The sequence below is a fragment of the Chiloscyllium punctatum genome, chromosome 5 (assembly GCF_047496795.1).
Source record: "Chiloscyllium punctatum isolate Juve2018m chromosome 5, sChiPun1.3, whole genome shotgun sequence".
NCBI classification, from domain to species: domain Eukaryota; kingdom Metazoa; phylum Chordata; class Chondrichthyes; order Orectolobiformes; family Hemiscylliidae; genus Chiloscyllium; species Chiloscyllium punctatum.
Genome location: NC_092743.1, coordinates 49,525,547 through 49,544,302, shown reverse-complemented (window position 1 = coordinate 49,544,302; position 18,756 = coordinate 49,525,547). Strand labels below are relative to the sequence as shown.

Here is an 18,756-nt window from a genome sequence, read left to right as displayed (position 1 = left end):
TCCCTCATTTTCTTTACAGGTGCCCCAGAAAGTTGCCTGATCTGTTTCAAGAGTCCCCTTTGAACCTCCAGCTGGAAGTAAACAAAGAACAATAAACATGTAGGATATATCTAAGTAGTGGTTGATATCCGCTGCAATCACTGGTGTAGTCTCACTGTTAATTTTAGCACAAGAAATCTGTTCAAGTACTGACCATCAAAATGAAAATACATACTCTGAAAACAATCAGTCAGATAGTCTCACCCACTTATGGTCCCCATTATCAGGTTTTTTCATTCCTTGGTATACCATTATCCATCCCTTTGTTTGCTCAACTGCTGTTCTCTCTCTCTCTGTGCTCTATCTCCACCTACCACAAACACACTCACCTCCACCTTCAGCATATTTCCCACCTTTTCCTAGCTACAACTGGTTTTGATGAAGAGTCACTGGGTCCAAAACATTGACTCCACTTTCTCTCTACATATGTCTTTAGACATGCTGAGTTTTTCCAGCAATTCCTGTTTTTGTTTTAGATTTCCAGCATCTAACGTGCTTGGTTTTACTCTAGCAGTCAGACAGTCAGTATGCAGCAGTAGGTTTACTACAGTTGAATGATTAGAATCATCCTGTTACAGGCAGCAAAAGTCAGAGAATAAAAGGTCAACTGGAAAGTAATATGTGATGAACAACTATGAGCTCACAGTACTTAGCTTTCTGAATTGTTCTACTGATACTCCAAAGTCAGAATTGAAATTGGAAACAAAAGAGCATATCACATGTACGGAAAGTATGGAAAGAATCAGAGTGCACCAACTATCATTACTCTGGCTTTGCATGGTAGCAATAATAAACCCTGTCAGCAAGGGGGTTGCCCAGGGCCTGGGTGTTACAATACAGCCTGTTTCACCATGCCAGGTGGAGATAGTCAGCAATTTCCCTCAGCCGAATGAAAAGGTAACATTGGGCAGTAAAGCTCTGTGTATATGCAAGATTAGAGGATGCTGAGGACCAGAACAAGAGGAAACAGAGGTGCAAGACAGTTCAGATTTCACAGATCTCACTGGCATATCAGATAAATTCTTTTTTGCTGACATTACTGTTCATTTGAAGGTCACCGATTTTATTTGGAACACTGAAACAACAGTATCTTTTGCTCTCTGTAAAAAAGGCTTTGACTTGAGCTTCTTCAAACATCTAACATGCAGCTCAATGTCTAAACTATATCCCAAGACATGTACTAGGGCAGATGACTGCTCTTCTTAGCAGCAATGGGAGAGAAATCACCGACACATGGAATGTTATTCCTGATCATCTTTGCTCTTTATTAAGTAAAAAAGCTGAACTACTTCCGAGCCTCTTTTCATTAGCAGTAGCAGACAACATTGTAATTTTTTCATTATGCTGTGAGTAGGACTTCACAGGTAAATGTTATGGATCTTCTATTTACTCTTCAACAGATTCTACATTCAACAGACCTGAGGCAAAATGGCAACCATGCCAAATACTAGGTCTACATTTGCTCCATTAGAAAATGGATGCATGAGAAGGAAGGTGCTATTGATGTCAAGCATTCCACAAAATAAGATTTCCTTGTTTTTATTATGACCCTTGAAGACAGTGTTAATAGTGAGGTGCATCTCTCTTGTAACTCCACTGAAGCCATCACCTCCGTATATGTATCCGAAACAAGGAGACAGATACAGAGAGTATGATTCCACAGCCAAGAGATAAGGACCTGCAATTGGGAAAACATTTTTTGGCAAAAGAGTAGGACTTTGAGCACATAGAGCCAGAATATAATCTGCAAAATGAGCCATTAGGGACTGAAACACAATGGGTTCTTCAGGCAGTCAAATATTTACACCATATACCTGATAGATTATGAAAGGAAATGAATACCTATAAATCTCATATTCCAACACAAGTGAGCTATTGGCAGAATTTGAGGAACAGTACACAAATAGAATGAAAACAAATATAATAAATTCAAAAACAAGAAGTGTTGTTATTGATCTCCAGGAAGATAGTAGAGAAAGCACAGAAACTTGCAACTGAAAATGAAAATATTTCAGAAAAATTCCAGAGGTCATATGCAGAGAAATCCATTGCTCTGGAGAAATTGACATTAAACAGAGATGTGATAAAATTAAACTTTCAAAGCTTGAAAATCAATGTAAATTTTTTAATGCTGATATTAGCACAATAGATCGGGTTGCTCTAAGTTCAGGAATTCAGAATGTGGAAATGTTTTGGGTTGAGTTGAGGAATAATAAAGGCAAGAAGTTGCTTGTGTGAATGCTGCACAGCCTGTCTAACAGTAACTAAATGATAGATAGGGTGAAGTATAAAGGAAGAAATAATGTGAGCTTCTCAGAAAGGCATAAAAATAATCTTGGTAGTTTTTAATTTATATATTAATTGAAAACATCACATAAGTAAGGGTAGCATAGATGTGGTTTATGTAGAATAGAATAATTTCTTACAACAGCATGTTCTGGAGCTGACCAGAGGACAGGCTATACTAAACCTGATATTATACGACAAATTAGAATGAGTGATTCTATAATTGGAGCAGGTTCAAAACTATATTTTAAAATTTTAAATAGGAACAACTAGGCATGAAAGCAGGGCTGTCTCTAGCAGTTGACAAATCAAATTAATTGATAGTTTGATAGAGATGCAGCAGAAGATGTTTAAGGGAATATTTCTGAAGGCACAGTAAATATATATTCCAGAGACCATCAAAATCCTACCTTTCGCGGTTAATTTGTATTGTTAAACAGAGTATCAAAACTGAAGGAAAACGTATAATTATGTAAAATAGGTGGCTACTCAAGATTAGACAGAATATAAAAAAAGCAATGACCAAAAATTAATGAGGGGAAAAACTAGAGTACAAGAGAAAGCTAAACAGTACTATAGAGTAAAAAGTTATATAGATATTTTTAAAAAAGGTTGAACAAGTGAATGCTCATCATATACAAAGTGATTCATCACACTTTGAGAGAAATTAAATATTCTCCTCAGCTCTGTCGTAAATATATGACCCACTTCCTTTGAGATTATACCCTCTGGTCCTAGTTTCTCCCACAAGGTGAAACAACGCCCTTTTATCTGCCCTGTCAAGCCCCCTAAGAATCTTATATCTTTCAATATGGTTGCCTCTCATTTTTCTAAACTTCAGTGAGTATAACCACAGCCTACTGAATCTCTCCTCAAAAGAAAATTCTTTCATACATGAGACCAACCTAGCAAACATTCTCTGCACTGACTCCAATTCCAGTATAATCATTCTTTGGATAAGGAGACCAAACTGTTCACAGCATTCCAGGTGTAGTCTGACTAGTGCATTGATTAATTTTAGTAAGACTTCACAATTTTTATACTCCATTCTCTTTGAAATAAAGGCCAACATTCTATTTGCCTTCCCTATTACCTGCTGAACTTGCATGTGATAATTTTCTGATTCATGCACAAGGACCCCCAAATACCTATGTGCAGCAGCTTTCTGCAGTCCTTCTCCATATAATACTCAGCTTCTCTAATCTTCCTGCTTATATGCAGAACCTCACATTTTCCCATATTATAGTCCATCTACCAGGTCTTTGCAACTCACTAAACATGTCTATATCCCTCTGTAAATTTTTTGTGTCATCATCACTAGCTTCCTACACTTGTATTTTTGTTTTCATCCACAAACATGGTAAATTCACTTCCTTATCTTGTTCATTAATATATATTGTAAATAATTGTGGCAGCAGCCCCTGATTCCACTAGTTACAGTGTAATGTCCCCTTTATTCAAACCTTTATCCATAGTAACAATATTACCTGGAACACCATGGGCTCGAGTTTTATTTGGTAGCCTTAAGTGCAATATCTCATCAAATGCCTTTTCGAAATCCCAATTTATTACATCTATAGGACCCCTTTTATCTATCCTGCTTGTTACTTTCTCAAATAATTCTAATAAATTCATCAGGCATCATTTCCCCTTCACAAAGCTATTCTGAGTCTTCTTGATTTTATTATGTGTTTCTAAATGTTCTGCTATTGTATCCTTTCAACAGAATAACATTTTCCTATAGATGGATGTCAAGCAAACTGAGTTTTATCTCTTTCTATTTTTGAATAAGGGTGTCACATTGGCAATTTTCTGATCCTCTAACACTTCTCCAGAATCTAATAATTCTTCAAAGACTCCAACAGTGCATCTATTGTCTATGTAGCTACTTACATTAATATCTTAGTATGTCACCCAACAAGGACAGGGTACTTACAATTTTAAGCTCGATTAATTTCCCAGTACTTATTGTCAAATGATAGTTGTTTAATTTTTTTCCTCCCTACCTTTGCCCCTTGTTTTAGCATTGTTGGAATAAGGTAACTTTCCCTTTACCTTGCATGTCCTGTAAAAAGAAATCTAATACAAAATATTTATTTGACTCCTCTGGTTCAATATTGTTATTATTTCTGCAGCTTAATTGTCTGGGAAGCCTTATGATCCCTTTGGCTACTCTGTTCCTTTTGATATAATTAAAGAATTTCTTATTGTCTATATCTTTGACCTCATAGTTTATTTTCTTTCTGTTCAGGTTACTGTAAAAAGGAGAATTAGAACTAGACTGCTGACTAAGCAGAAGCTTGATGCTCACGATTGCTCATCCTTTGTGGTTGCAAAGGTTGCTAAATTAAGGGCTGGTATGAGACTGACATTGTAGCTGATACATCCTATTGCATGGCCCTTAGATGGATAATCTTAGAATCATGATGATCTTTGGCAAGAAGATTGAATGAAAACATGTAAAAGAAGGAATGTCTGGTGCGTAATTTGCAACAACCCAGTAATAGCCATTGCAGAAGGAAAACCAAGAGATCAGGACTCAAAGAAGATTACAAACCATCAGAATGAACCTGGCCGATTCACCTCACATGGGTAGTATCTAAGTCCAAGCCATGAGTTTTGCGATTTAGTGTAATGAGCGACAAGCACAATAGTGATTTAAATGCAAGGTTTTTAAGAATTGATTGGATGCTGGTATATTTTCAATAATTTGAGTACTAATAAAGCCTAAATTGTACTAGATTTTCATTTGAATGGCTCTCTATACATCATATCAGTTGATACCCTAAGGAGACAGTGGGTCAAGAAGCAGCTCTGGCCTCATTGGTGCACATAGGGTCAGGGGTGCTTCAACTAAGGTTTACTGTAAGAAGGAAATGTTCCAGAATGAGAGATGAGGAGAGGATAAAAGGTGTGGATCAAGAAGCCGAACTGCCGTGAAGCAAGTGATAGGTTGAAAGTGTGAACCACAACATGATGTGAGTGCAGGGCAAGAAGCTTAATAGGATTAGTGAATATTTCTAGCCTTTAAAGTAAAAGTAAGCACTTTTGGTCCCAATGTTTTCCTTCTCTTTTGTTATAAAAATAACTGCATGAGCAGAAGATGGATATTGGTGATTTTTGTTGATAAAAAATGTAATTGCAGTAAAGTGTAAAGAGGAACAAACCTAGAGTAATTCATTTATAAATTAAGTCAATGCAATAGTTATGGTAGGACAGCATTATGTTGCTGCATGTGAAAGCTATTGGACAACAAGCTGATCCACATCAAACATGTTTGCAGTAAGAGTGTGCAGGTTGAGGATTGTCATATCCAAATTTAGGAGCTGGAGTTCAAGCTGCAGGTGTTGCACCACATCAGGAAAGAAGATTGTACTGGTCAAGTTTGATCTGTGATCAGAAAAAATGGGATTTGACTGCAGATGAAGCAGGTATCGAGGAGCCTCAGTCTTTGGAAAATTCCAGTAATAAGAAGCTCTTGCAATCTGTGTGGATGAGCGTAGAGCATTAAGAGAAGATAAGCAAGCTGACCATGACACCATGGTAAAGAAAGCCATTCACGTTGGAGACGGGGAAGGGAAGCAATAGGAATGTAGTTGTGGGAGGGTGGTTGTGGGGGGTGGGGGCAGTATAATTAAGAGATACATCTGTTCCCTGCAGCCACCACGTGAGCCCTGAAGTCTGTGTTGCTTGAAAAGAACTTGGAATGGGATGAGGGGGATCCACTTGGCATCGTTGGTATCAATGAAATTGTTAGGACTAGAAAGAAGACTTTTAAAATTTAGCTGCTAAAGTTCAATCCTTTCAGCTTGACTCCCTTTCTACCTGAATCCATAGCAAACTGGTATTGTGTAAATAAAGTCAAAGAGTTAGATACTCAAAGACCAGTGTGGGTGAATTTCAGCTCATGGCACATTCACACCACTGGGGCAGAAGAGAGCTATTCCAATTGGACAGGCTTCACTTAAACTATCCTGAGACCAATATCCTGCCAAATCAAACAACTAGGGTTATAGAGAGAGATTTAAACTAATTTAAAGAGATAGCGCTGGAAGTAGTATATTGTCATGGATAGAGGATTGGCTAAGCATTAGAAGATGGAGAGTGGAATAATGAGGGCATTTTCAAGATGAGGTGATCTTATTGAAACATAAAAGGCCGTTAGGGTATAGCACAGTGGCTCAGTGAGTGGCACTGCTGTCTCATAGCACTAGGGACCCGAGTTTGATTCTAGCCTTGGGCAATTGTCTGTGTGCTGTTTGCACATTCTCCCTTTGTCTGTATAGATTTCCTCTGGGTGCTCCAGTTACCTCCCACAGTTCAAAGATGTGCAAACTAAGTAATGCTATATTGCCCATAGAGTCCAGAGATGTGCAGGCTAGGTGGGTTAACCATGGGAAATGCAGGATTACAAGGATAGGATAGTGGGTGGGATGCTCTTCAGAGGTTTGGTGTGGACTGAGTGGCCTGTTTCTACACTGTAGGGATTCTATGATTGGTAGTTTAGGTGCTGAGAGATTGTTTCTCCCTCAATGAGTGTCTTGAAACAAACAGCATGTTCCTAATATGAAAGGTCACCCAGTTATGACAGAGATAAGGAGGAATTTCTTCTCTCAGAGAGTTGTGAATCTAGTGTTTAGATTTTCGCGGACAGGAAATACCACTTGCCCTTTACCTGAAAGTATCATGCAAAGAGAGATGTTTTCAAATACTACAATGTTACCAAGTAAGTTAAATGCCATTTGCAACAAAACATCCATCTCTTGTGAACAAAGACAATCAGTACTTCGAGAACAAAACATGCAAATGACCAGCAATCTGATAGACTGTGTGAAGATATTGGATAAAACTCAAGATGATACTTAGCTGATGTCTGAGCTTATAGCAAAATCAAAGAAGCCCCATACCATTGCTGAAACCATAATCATGCCTTCAGGTAAAAAAAAGTGTTTGTGTGATGTTGGAAGTTAAAGAGAATGACAAAATTACAGTCTCTGATAATACAGTTTAACAACGAATTAATTACATGTTAGCTGATATCAAGGAGGTGCTTCAAGAGAAGTTAGCTACTAATCAAAATTTGCTTTGCAAGGTGACCAATCCTTCAATGTAAGTAGACACTGCCAGCTGCTGGCCAATTTTCAGTTTGTTAATGGAAAAACCAATCAGGAGAATTTTTTATTTTGTAAGGAGCTGCCAAATCATGCAACTGGTGAACAACTATTTTGGGTAACACATACTTGAAGGAAAACAAAGTTACCTGGACCATGTTAAAAATCACACAACACCAGGTTATAGTCCAACAGGTTTAATTGGAAGCACTAGCTTTCGAAGCGCTGCTCCTTCATCAGATGGTTTTCCACCTGATGAAGGACCAGCGTTCCGAAAGCTAATACTTCCAATTAAGCTTGTTGGACTATAACCTGATGTTGTGTGATTTTTAACTTTGTGCACCCCAGTCCAACACCGGCATCTCTGAATCATGACTATCTGGACCATGTGTTGGAATATTTTTACTGATGGTGCAGCCTCTCTGATGGGGAAAATCAAAAAGATTGTTAGCGGAGCGAGATTTGCAGGTGGCCCTCTCATCAATTCCTCCCTGAATCAAGAGTCTTTGAGGGGGCAACAGCAGGTTCAGGTTTCCCAGCAAATTGCAAATCACCTACCTCACGTTTTGCTCTGATCCATTGCATTTATTTTATTATTCTGTTCAATTATTTTAATAAAAATTTGATTTTTAAAAATATTGTCGCAAATATAAAATGTCATCTGCTAGATTCAGAAATCTGAACTGAGTGGAGTGTGTGACATAGTTTTAGGGCCAAGGAATAGTTCAATAAAGCAGATTTTGAAAATGTATCTGTGCTCACAATTGAAAACAATGTTTTTTTTCCCTGGTGAATTTGAAACATTTATGCATTTGATCCTTTTTTAGCTTGCTTTATGCATTATGTTGCAGTTCTCTCTGGTAAGGTCATAACCATAGCAAAAGCAAGTAATTGCAATGTTTAAGAGCATTCAGTTGAAAAGAAAATATGTGTGCTGTAGAATTAATATCTCGTTGAAGTGTGCTTTGATAATGAAAAGGTTGGGAATCACTGCTCTGTACTCTAATAGTCTTATCCATTCTCTTCCATGCATATGAAACTTGGATTGCACACTGATGTAATATCAAGATGCTCCATTTTCCATTTTCACTTGAGCTCTCTTCAACAGTTTCTGAAGATCAGATGGCATGACAAAACACCAGACATTGAGGTGTTTACCCAAGTCAGCTGCCAAGGATCTGCACCATATGGAGATAATCACATCTGAATTGGGCTGGTCTTGCAAGCAGAATACCTGACAGTTATTTGTCAAAGTGAATCGTCTATTGAGAATTTGAGTATGGAGTGCGTTGTCATGTAGGATCAAAGGAAATTCTACAAGGACAGTTTGAATGCTTCACTTCAGAGCTTTGACATCGACTTCAAGGGAGAAGACTGACCTGAATTGATGTATCTGGTTTGAAAACAAGTGCAATGAAAGGAAGTCAGCCAAACCACAATCATCTGGAGCATCCAGTCCAAATTATGAATATTGGTCACCTTAGCCTTGAAGTGTAAACAAAACTTATGACCATATATGTAAGTCTAATTTAGTGATATGAACCACAAACTACAATGGATCCAGAATCCTGTGGAAAGCTTCTGAAAATATCATTCCAAGTACAAAAACATGTGTCAGGCTTTATGTGTTGCTTTGTGTCACTAAGCCAAATATAGATTTTTTTAAGGGAAATATGGCACTTTCCCTCAGATCCCATAAGCTTGTAATGTTCTCAACAGTGCATCATGTGGAACATTTTAAAAGCTTCGCTGACATGTCTGTACATTATATCAATGATGTCATTTTCATTGACTCTCCAATGACTTCCTCAAAAAATTTACTGGGAGTTGATCCATCAGAACCACAGTCCTTAACAAATTCAAACTGACTGGTCTTGATTAATCCATGCCTCTACGTGACAAAAATAATTATTTTTGAACTAATTTGCCCATCTACCAATATTGCATACGCTGCATAAACTGCAGCTTGTAGTTGCACAACAGCTGTTTTTTTTAATTCATTGACTAGGCATGAACTAATAGATGAAAATGAGGACTGCAGATGCTGGAGATCAGAGTCAAGATTAGAGTGGTGCTGGAAAAGCGCAGCAGGTCAGGCAGCATCCAAGGAGCAGGAAAATCAACGTTTCGGGCAAAAGCCCTTCATCAGGAATGAATGAATAGATCATCCATTCTGTTATTAAAGGAGACTTGGTGAGTTGCTATAGTGCATTTTACAGGTTGAGCACAATGCTGTGCATCAGTGATAGAGGAAGTGAATATATAAGGTGGTGGAAAGCAAGCTTCTCCTGGATGGTGTTGAGGTTGTCCATTGCTGTTAATGCTACATAATCAGGCAAGTTGAGGATATTTCATCACACTTCAGATTTCTGTATTTTAGATAGTTGACAGGCTTTAGGATGTCAGGAAATGAATAACACTTTACAGAATTCCTAGCTTCTGACCTTCAGTTATAATCATTTTTATTTTTATTTATTCACTCATGGGACCTTAGTATTGCTGACTGCCCAGGATTTATTGCCAATCCATAGTTGCCCTTGAGAAGCCAATGCTGAATTGCCTTCTTGAATTTCTGCAGTCCCTGTGCTGTAGATAGATCAACAATGCCCTAGGGAGTGAATTCTAGTGAAGGAACAGCAAGATATTTCCAGGTCAGGATGGTGAATGCTTGGAAGGGAATTTGAAGGTGGTGGTGGACCCATGTATCTACTGCCTTTACCTTCTAGATGGAAGTGATCATGGGTTTGAAAGGTGCAGTTAAAGGATCGTTGGTGGATTTCTGCAGTGCAGCCTGTGAATAGTACTCACTGCCACTACTGAGCATCGGTGGTGAATAGAGTGAATGTTGTGGGTGTGATGCAAATTGAGATGGCTCCTTTATCCTGGAAGGATCAAGCTTCTTGAGTGTATTACAGCTGTACCCATCCAATCAAGTGGAAAACATTTCAGCCAAGGGACAATGGTATGTGGTAATCAACAGGAGGTTTCCTTGTTCATTCTTAACCTGAGACTTCATGGGTTCCAAAGTCAACATTGAGGACTCCTTTGGCAACTCCTGATTGTATGCCACTATGCTGCCACCTCTTGAGGGTCTGTCCTGCTGGTGGGATAGATCTTATCCAGGAATGGTGATGCTGGTGTCTGAGACATTGTCAGTAAGGTATAATTTTGTGAATATGACTGTATCATGCTGTTATTTGACGAGTCCGTGAGACAGGTCTCCTAATATTGGCACTAGCCCTCAGATCTTAGTAAGAAGGGTCTTGCAGGGTCAACAGGGCTGCTTTTGCCATTATTGTTTCTGGTATTTTGCTTCTTTTACAAAAGCACCTTCCAGCAGGAGATGTGTGACAGTCTCTGGACCCCCACAGCCACTTAGGGCAATGTGCAGTGGCATACAGAGTCTGGGCATACATGAAGTATCTCACAGGTGATGGCCTTCACCACTGGCCAAGCGATGTCTTGCTGCTTATTCACACACTCTCATTAAAGAAAAATGACTGATGGAAGTTTAACCTGAGGTTCATTACATCTGTAGCTAGCGGCGAGGTTGAGAAGGTGACCTTCACAGTAACCTCATCAGGTGCAGGAATTAAACCCATGCTGTTGGCATCATTCTGCATTGCAGGCCAGCCACCCTGCCAGAGATCAGACTGGTACTAGCTGTATGGTAAATAGTTAAGGTCTTCTCTCCTCTTAAATTTTAATATAGTATGCAAGTTGGTGATAATGTTAGTAAGATCTCTGAAGTCAACATAAGTAAGCTAATGATATAATTAATTAATTAGAATTCATTCAGGATGTTGATCAGGTGATGTATCAAGGCTGCAGCATATGGACATCATTGTGTTCCATGGCAAACACATTTGCAGTAGGTCATAGAGTCATACAGCATAGAAACCGACCCTTCAGTCCAACTCATCCATACCGACCAAGTTTCCCAAACTAAACTAGTCCCATTTGCCTGTGTTTGGTCCATATCCCTCAAAACCTTTCCTATTCATGTACCTGTCCAAATATCTTTTAAATATTGTAACTGTGCCTGCAGCTTTAACTTCTTCTGGCAGTTCATTCTACATTCAAACTATTCTATGTGTAAAAAGGTTGCCCCTCAGATCCCTTTTAAATCTTTCTCCTCTCACCTTAAAAATAAGCCCTCTCATTTTGAACCACCACCCCACCCCCTTCCATTGGTAAAATACCTTTGCTAGTCACCTTATCTGTGCCTGTCATGATTTTATGATTAGCTATAAGGTCATCCCTAAACACCCTATGCGCCTGTGAGAAAAGTCCCAGCCAATCTAGCCTCTCCTTATAACTCAAACTCCCCAGTCCCAGGAACATCATTGTAAATCTTTTCTGCACCTCTCCAATATAATAATATCCTTCCTATAGTAGAGTGACTAGAACTGTAGATAGTACCCAGAAGTGGCCTCACTAACATTCAGTACAATCGCAGCATGATGTCTCAACTCCTGTACTCAAAGGCGTTAGCAATGAAGGCAAACATGCCAAATGCCTTCTTTACCACCCTTTATGAGTTGGAAATTAATCTACAGATACTGCAACACATCATGGAGAGGTAGATTACCTGGAGTCTTTGTACCAGAAAGCAGTCATGCCAATTAGGATAGGTGACGCCATTAAAGCTGTTGAGACTACACATATCCTCCGAAGACTGACCCACCCAGAACCATCACACTACCTTATCCTGTAACCCTGCATTTACCATGGTTAACCCCATGTAATCTACACATCCCTGGACACTACAGGGCAATTTAGCATGGCCAATCCACCCAATCTGCAGATCTTTGGTCTGTGGGAGGAAACTGAAGCACCTGGAGGAAACCCACGCAGACATGAGGAAAAGGTGCAAACTCTACACCGTCATCTATGGGTGGAACCAAACCCAAGTCCCTGGTGCTGTGAGACAGCAGTGCTAACCACTGAACTACCATGCTGCCCCTAACTGTCAGGGACAGGAGCATGTAATTGTGAGTGAGACAAGTAAGGCAACTCAGAGGATAGGAGTGCAGGAATGTCAGTATCTGCAATTGTCCCAATAGGCTTGAGGATCTCTCAGCCTGATTGAATGAGTGCTGCAAAGTGATGCAAGGTCCTGTAAGCTGAATTGACTATAGTGTTATAAGATGGCCACCAAGGGTAGTAGTATGTGATAATACAGTGAGACACCATTCTAAGCAGCAAAGAACAGAGTGCAGACAGCTGGTTTACCTGCCAAATGCCATGGTTTGGGATATCTGCTCAGAAGGAGACATGAGCTTGCAGTAGAAAGTGGAGAATCTGGTGGTCATTGTTTATATAGGTCATGACGATGTGATAGAACTAGGAAAGAGGTTCTTCCTAGACAGTATGAAGAGTCAGGCATTAAATTCAAAAGTAGAATTTCTAAGTTTTAATCTCTGAATGCTACTTCCTGACATGCTTAATGCTAGTGATGAAGTTATTAGAATACTAATGTTTGTGAGAATTAAGATTGGATTGAACTATTTTTAAAATATCTGCTTCATTCTATGAGTCTGCCAATATTATCATATTCTTTATTTAACCCTGAAGAGGGCACCATTGTGTAACAGAGAGCTATTTTAAAAAAGAAGCTTCTCATGGTATTTTATGTGTTAATCACTTAGCTTATTTGCATGTCACTTTCTGTATCACAGATGTAAGAAGTTAACATTTCAAATGAAATGTTATATGAAGGAATATCATACAAACATGTCAAGTGTTTGTCGACTGATATTATCAAAAGTAATAACTAGGCGGTTACACATCTCACTGCCTTTATTCCTGATGAAGGGCTTTTGCCCGAAACGTCGATTTTGAAGCTCCTTGGATGCTGCCTGAACTGCTGTGCTCTTCCAGCACCACTAATCCAGAATCTGATTTCCAGCATCTGCAGTTATTGTTTTTACCCGGTTACATCTCCATGATCAAGTATCAGCCATGTCGTATTCTTCACTCCCTAAAGTACCCAAACAACAATGCTATTTTAAATTACAAATATTTTCCACTGTCAACAAAATAACTAAACAATAATAAGGATTGTACTGCTCTTTGAGAAGGCGAGGACTCATATATGACTATGGAAACTTTCCATGAAAACAAAATTGAAAGAACCACATTTTGTATTCAACTAAATACACCCCTCCCTATTTAAATTTTATCTTTATGTGAAATAACAGATTAATCCATCTTCTCACTTTTCATTCTTGCTGGCTTTATAATCAATAATGACATTGGAGTGTTGATTTTAATTACAGATATGTTTGATTGAAACTTTTATGGAAAATTAATATTACATATGTAATAAGTTCCTGCAAAATACTAATTCAGATTTATTCCAAGTTGTATGAATAAGTTAAAAATAATCAATCTTAATCAGAGTGACCGGTCCTCACAGTAAGTAACTGAAGATGACCTTAAAAATCTCAGCAGCAGCTTTTACCAATTGTATTGTTGTACATTGGCCCACTACCTAGTCAAGTACTGTCTTTGAAAAGGTGCTTTTCAGAGTCTGTGCACCCGAACAAATTGCTGTAACCTTACCTTGGAAGGCCGGCAGATGGACATAATTAATGAAAGTCACAATGAGGATTCATTTGATCAAGAGGCATGATCAGTTATCTGGGCACCATGAGAATCTCACAAGCTTTTTCTAAGCTAGTACATAAAAAGAGAGAACTCAATTGTGCAATCGGTGTTGTACTTGAAGATCTGTGGTCGTTTACACCAATATCACTGATTTTGAATGAATTGTACTTTTAAATGACATAGCCTGGCCAGATTTTCTAAAGAATTGAAATCTCATGCAAATTGCTACTTCACTCTTTCTTTTTTGACTTTAAGAAAGAGTTTTATACTTCTGACAGGAGATTATGACCAGGGTTTCTTCTGAAATACAGACTAGTACATCCATATAGTACTAACAGATTCCTGCAGCTTACAGCGAGTGGGGAAAGACACAATACTTTTTCACAGTAATCAGTTGTCATATTCTGCAATTTAAAGGTCCAGCATCAGACATTGATAGTCGGTTTAACAACTCTCACAAAAAATTAAGTTTGTAAGCTTTGTGAGGTTAAGGTGCATTAAGGGTATTGTGCCAGCTGGATAGATGAAAGGTAAGGAATGTGGGTAGACGATAGGGTGCAATGTCGGAGAAGTGTCAGGAGGGGCGGGGTAGTGAGCCAGGATAATCTGGTGCCAGGTAGTTAAGATACCAGGTGGATATAGGGATGTTTGCAAATTATAGGGTGCTGGGACATAGCATGCCACTTTCAAAGGTTTGCATGTAGATAATGTGTCCAATGGGTAGGGGTTGGATGCCTGGGGTCTGGGGATATGTTGGTGCTAGGGGAACTGTAGTTGGATCCAGAATTGATGTAGGAGGTGTTGGAACCAGTGGTGGGACAGTGGATGTTGGCTCCTGTGGTGGTGGGTTGTTGCATCCAGAGCTGGAGATGGGGTGTGGGTGGTGGTCATGTCCCAAATGAGTAGGACGGAGGGAGGTGTTTGGACCTGGGCATAGATGGGAATGTTAGGTAAGTTGGCTAGAGGGTGGGATGAGTGATGGTGGGTCCTGGGAGAGTGTTGGATCAGGGTTTGGAAGAGTGCAAGAGGTCTAGGAGAAGTGTATTGGAGTTGTGTGAGGTAAGTTAGGGGTCAGTTGAAAAGTCAAGAGTTACATTGCATATTTAATAGTCATTGGAAACCTCTGAATTTTCTAATTTAGATTATTTGGAAGGCTTGTAAGAATTACCCAGCTGAATCTTCAATTTCCTGGACAAATCTATTGGAGTTTCTACAATGAGGATTCTTTAAGGTCCCCAGTGTAAGGTCCATTGATGCTGCAGAAACCATGATCTATTTGATCATTGGAAAATCCAGACTAAAGTGTTTAGGCATTCAAAAGGCTTTTGATACTCTTCTTTCCTCATCATAGGAATGTCTAATCTGTCATCAAACTATCTTTGCCTATTTAATTCAATCACTAGGATACAACTGTGCTGTGAAGGAAATAGAAATCTTAAATAAAACTTTTTTAATGATTGAAAAAATGTTACCTCAAATTGAGGATGTAAGATTTTGAGTCAGCAAATATCCCATAGAAAGAGCTGGGCTGGTTTCATTTGATACATTTATAAAGAATTTTATTGTTTTGGCTTGTATTTTATATAAATCAAATTTGGCCACTATTCTTACCAAAAGATTTAGTTACATCACAGAACCACAGAACTCCTGAATGTGATATCATTATGACCATAATGACTTGCAATCGTGTCAAATTCACATGGCTTACTTACACATATCTGAAGTAAGTTTGTACACACCTGATCAAAAATCACAAATATAATTGCTATTTTTTAAAATAGAAGATCAAAACAGAAAAGACCAGAAACCCATGGGGCCAAGTACCATCTGTCAGGAGAGATTTAGGTCAATAACCTTTTGTTCGAACATCACACTTTGAATTTTGCTTTTCCCGTTATGCATCGTAGCTTTGATCTGATATATCTTTGAAAGCCAAAGCACGACTCTATTCATACAATTTGTAGCATTGCCGAGAGACTGTTCAGCTCGCTGGGTAATGACATAGACTAGCTTATGATACCTCAGACGAAGTTAGATATTATATCCGACAGTTATATTTATTACAAGCCACTAGATATTATTAGTTAGAAATAACAGATTGGCAGTATCGAATTTATTTGTGCAGATTACAATTGTTAAAGAAAACACGACAGAGAAACAGAATGATAGAAAGAACAAGTCAGACAACAACTCAAAAAAGCAATTCAAAAAGAAATATGAGTAAACCAGAAAGGAGGAAGGGGATAATTTTGATGTTGGGTCGTGTGGAATGCGGAATATTGATTATCCCTCTCTTCGCGTTGCCATTTACATTGAATAAAACTGAGGTAGATTGGGCATCATGGACAAATCGCTCGTTTTACAGGATTATCTATAGTCAAAACTCATCTTAAGCGACAGAAAACAATAAAGGGAGAGAAAGAAAACCACAGAAAAGATAAAGAAAACTGATTTTAAAAATCGGAAAAGGGGCACAAATTAGAAAAGGAGAAATTAGAGTAAGGAGAGAAAACTGGGACTTGGAGGAGATGTAGAGACACGCAGGAGGAGGGATACAGAGCTAAGAAGGATGGAGAGAAATACAATCAAAGAGATAGAGAGGCGTGAGATCCATGCTGTGATAATAACGTGTCCAGCCAGCTGTACGGTGGATTTTTAAGCAGAGTTAGCGAGGAGCCAGTCAAATCAGTGCTCTCGTTTTGTGCCCGAGGTGATGCTTGTGAGCGACTTCTGAGTGAGTGTCTGAGTGAGAGAATCGTTCCGGTCAGGATCTGCAGTGGCCAGCGGCAGGAAAAGCAACAACAGCAGAGACGGCGAGCTTCTCACAACACACGCTGCTCTTCATATTTCATTCAAGCTCAATCGGACTGAAACACCACTGAGTTTGTTTTCTTTTAAAAGCAAACGTACTAGACCATGGCTTCTCCGGAAACACTTCCTTCTTCTTCAGAAGCATCTAATTGTGAAAACAATTCGCCTCTCCAGCTGAAGAAAGGCATGTCGATCTTCCGCGATGTGAGTAGCAAATAAGATTCCGTACAATATAACGGTTGTTCCTAACTCACCCGAATTGAAATGCCAACTAGTACAGCCGAAGCGAGCCGTACTTTATTTCACAAGACTAGGAGGAACAGAGACGTGTTATGCGATTTAACAACTCCTAATAGACGCGCGAGCATGTGGAGAAGCGAGAAGGAAAACGTGAATCACGTTTTAGGGAAAGAAGCAGATTTTCAAACATGTTAGGTCTCTTAATAATGAATGCTCTGGGATAGAATCTTTGGAGTCAGTGAAATGATAAAGGGATACTTCAGTTATATGGTGGTGTCGTTTTCTATTGCTGAGAATGGTGAATAATTGGAAGGGTCTTTGATTTGTTTTGCTTCTTTGCTTGCACTTGGATCTGTGTAGATGCCATATCAGTGTATTTTTTGAGCGTTTAACTGCATTTTCAAAAACAAAATCAGCGACATTAAAGCTACAGTCCTGCTTTATTAAAGAAATACACTTGGAGGAAAATGATTTCAACTGAAATGACCTGTACGATGTGAGAAAGATGGTTGCAAATCTTTAATGCGATAGTTTTGCATAGTGCCCCGATTTAGGATGGAAGGATTCAACCCGATTAGATGGAATCTTGTGTGGTCCTCATCTCTGTTCCCTAGATCGAAATGTGAGCAAGTAAAATACTCCAACCTCCGCCCCCCCCCCCCCCCAACACACAAATAAAACAAGCATTTGGAATAGAATTAAAAGTACATTCACATTAAAACAATAGTTTCGGAATTGTTTCAACGCTGCTACATAATTACGATAAGTTTCTTTCTAATTGATATTCTGAAGGTAAAACTAAAAGAGGCAAGTTTAACATGAACCACGAAAACCGTACTCTGACAGACACCAAGTTAATAAGATCATTAGTGAAGCTTGTTTTAGTGACACTCCACACAGTGTTATTGTCGAGTGCACCATTTGATCCGGTAGCCAAGGTACAAGAGACGCCTCCAGAGGCTGGAGAAACTTGGAGAGAAGCGTTGAGCCTCAGCTTAATGCTCTCAGTTAGGAAGAGGCAACAGCCATGGCGTATCGGGACCATATCTTTCCGCCACATTTTCTAGCGTGAAACAACCATTTACAACGTGCCATCGCTACACTTAGTCCTAAAATTCCACTTGACGGGAGCACGGTTTCAATATTAAAATAAGCCTGATTAAGTAGAGAGGTAATTTGGTCAATCTAGTGAAAAAGGCACCAAATTTGCGGATCTTAGCTTTAAATAGGCAGTCATTGTATTGACAATCAAAAGCCATGTTTACACAGTAGCCATCGTCAGGTTACTGAAGTTGTTTCAGCGTTGCAGCCAGGTTCTTCTGCTATTGATTTATTGCCCATTGTTTCTACATAGCTAACTGAGTGAAAAAGTGAGATCCCACCTCCAGCTGACCTCCTCCACCATCTCCAAAACCATATCTGGAAAGCAGGTTTTCCTTCTGCCTGTCATTTCAACAGGATTCAACTGATTGCTCAATTGGTGTTCCTTGAACTCACAGAACTCACACAGCATGGAAACAGACTGTTTGGTCCAACGCACCCATGCCAACCAGACATTCCGATCTGACCTAGTTCCTATCTCACTAAACCCTTACAATTCATATACCTATCCTGAGCCTTTGAAATGCTATAGTTGTACCAATCTCCACCAGTGCCA

The 18,756-nt window shown here is 39.1% G+C and overlaps 1 protein-coding gene across 1 annotated transcript in view; it reads left to right on the top strand.

Moving 5' to 3' along the window:
• The first annotated feature begins 16,381 nt into the window (after positions 1-16,381).
• necab1 (N-terminal EF-hand calcium binding protein 1) overlaps positions 16,382-18,756 on the top strand; it is a 159,061-nt gene continuing 156,686 nt past the window's right edge. Inside the window, exon 1 of the mRNA XM_072570269.1 lies at positions 16,382-17,063. Within this exon, the coding sequence (XP_072426370.1) occupies positions 16,965-17,063 (99 nt within the window). The 5' untranslated portion in view covers positions 16,382-16,964. The remainder of the gene's footprint in view (positions 17,064-18,756) is intronic.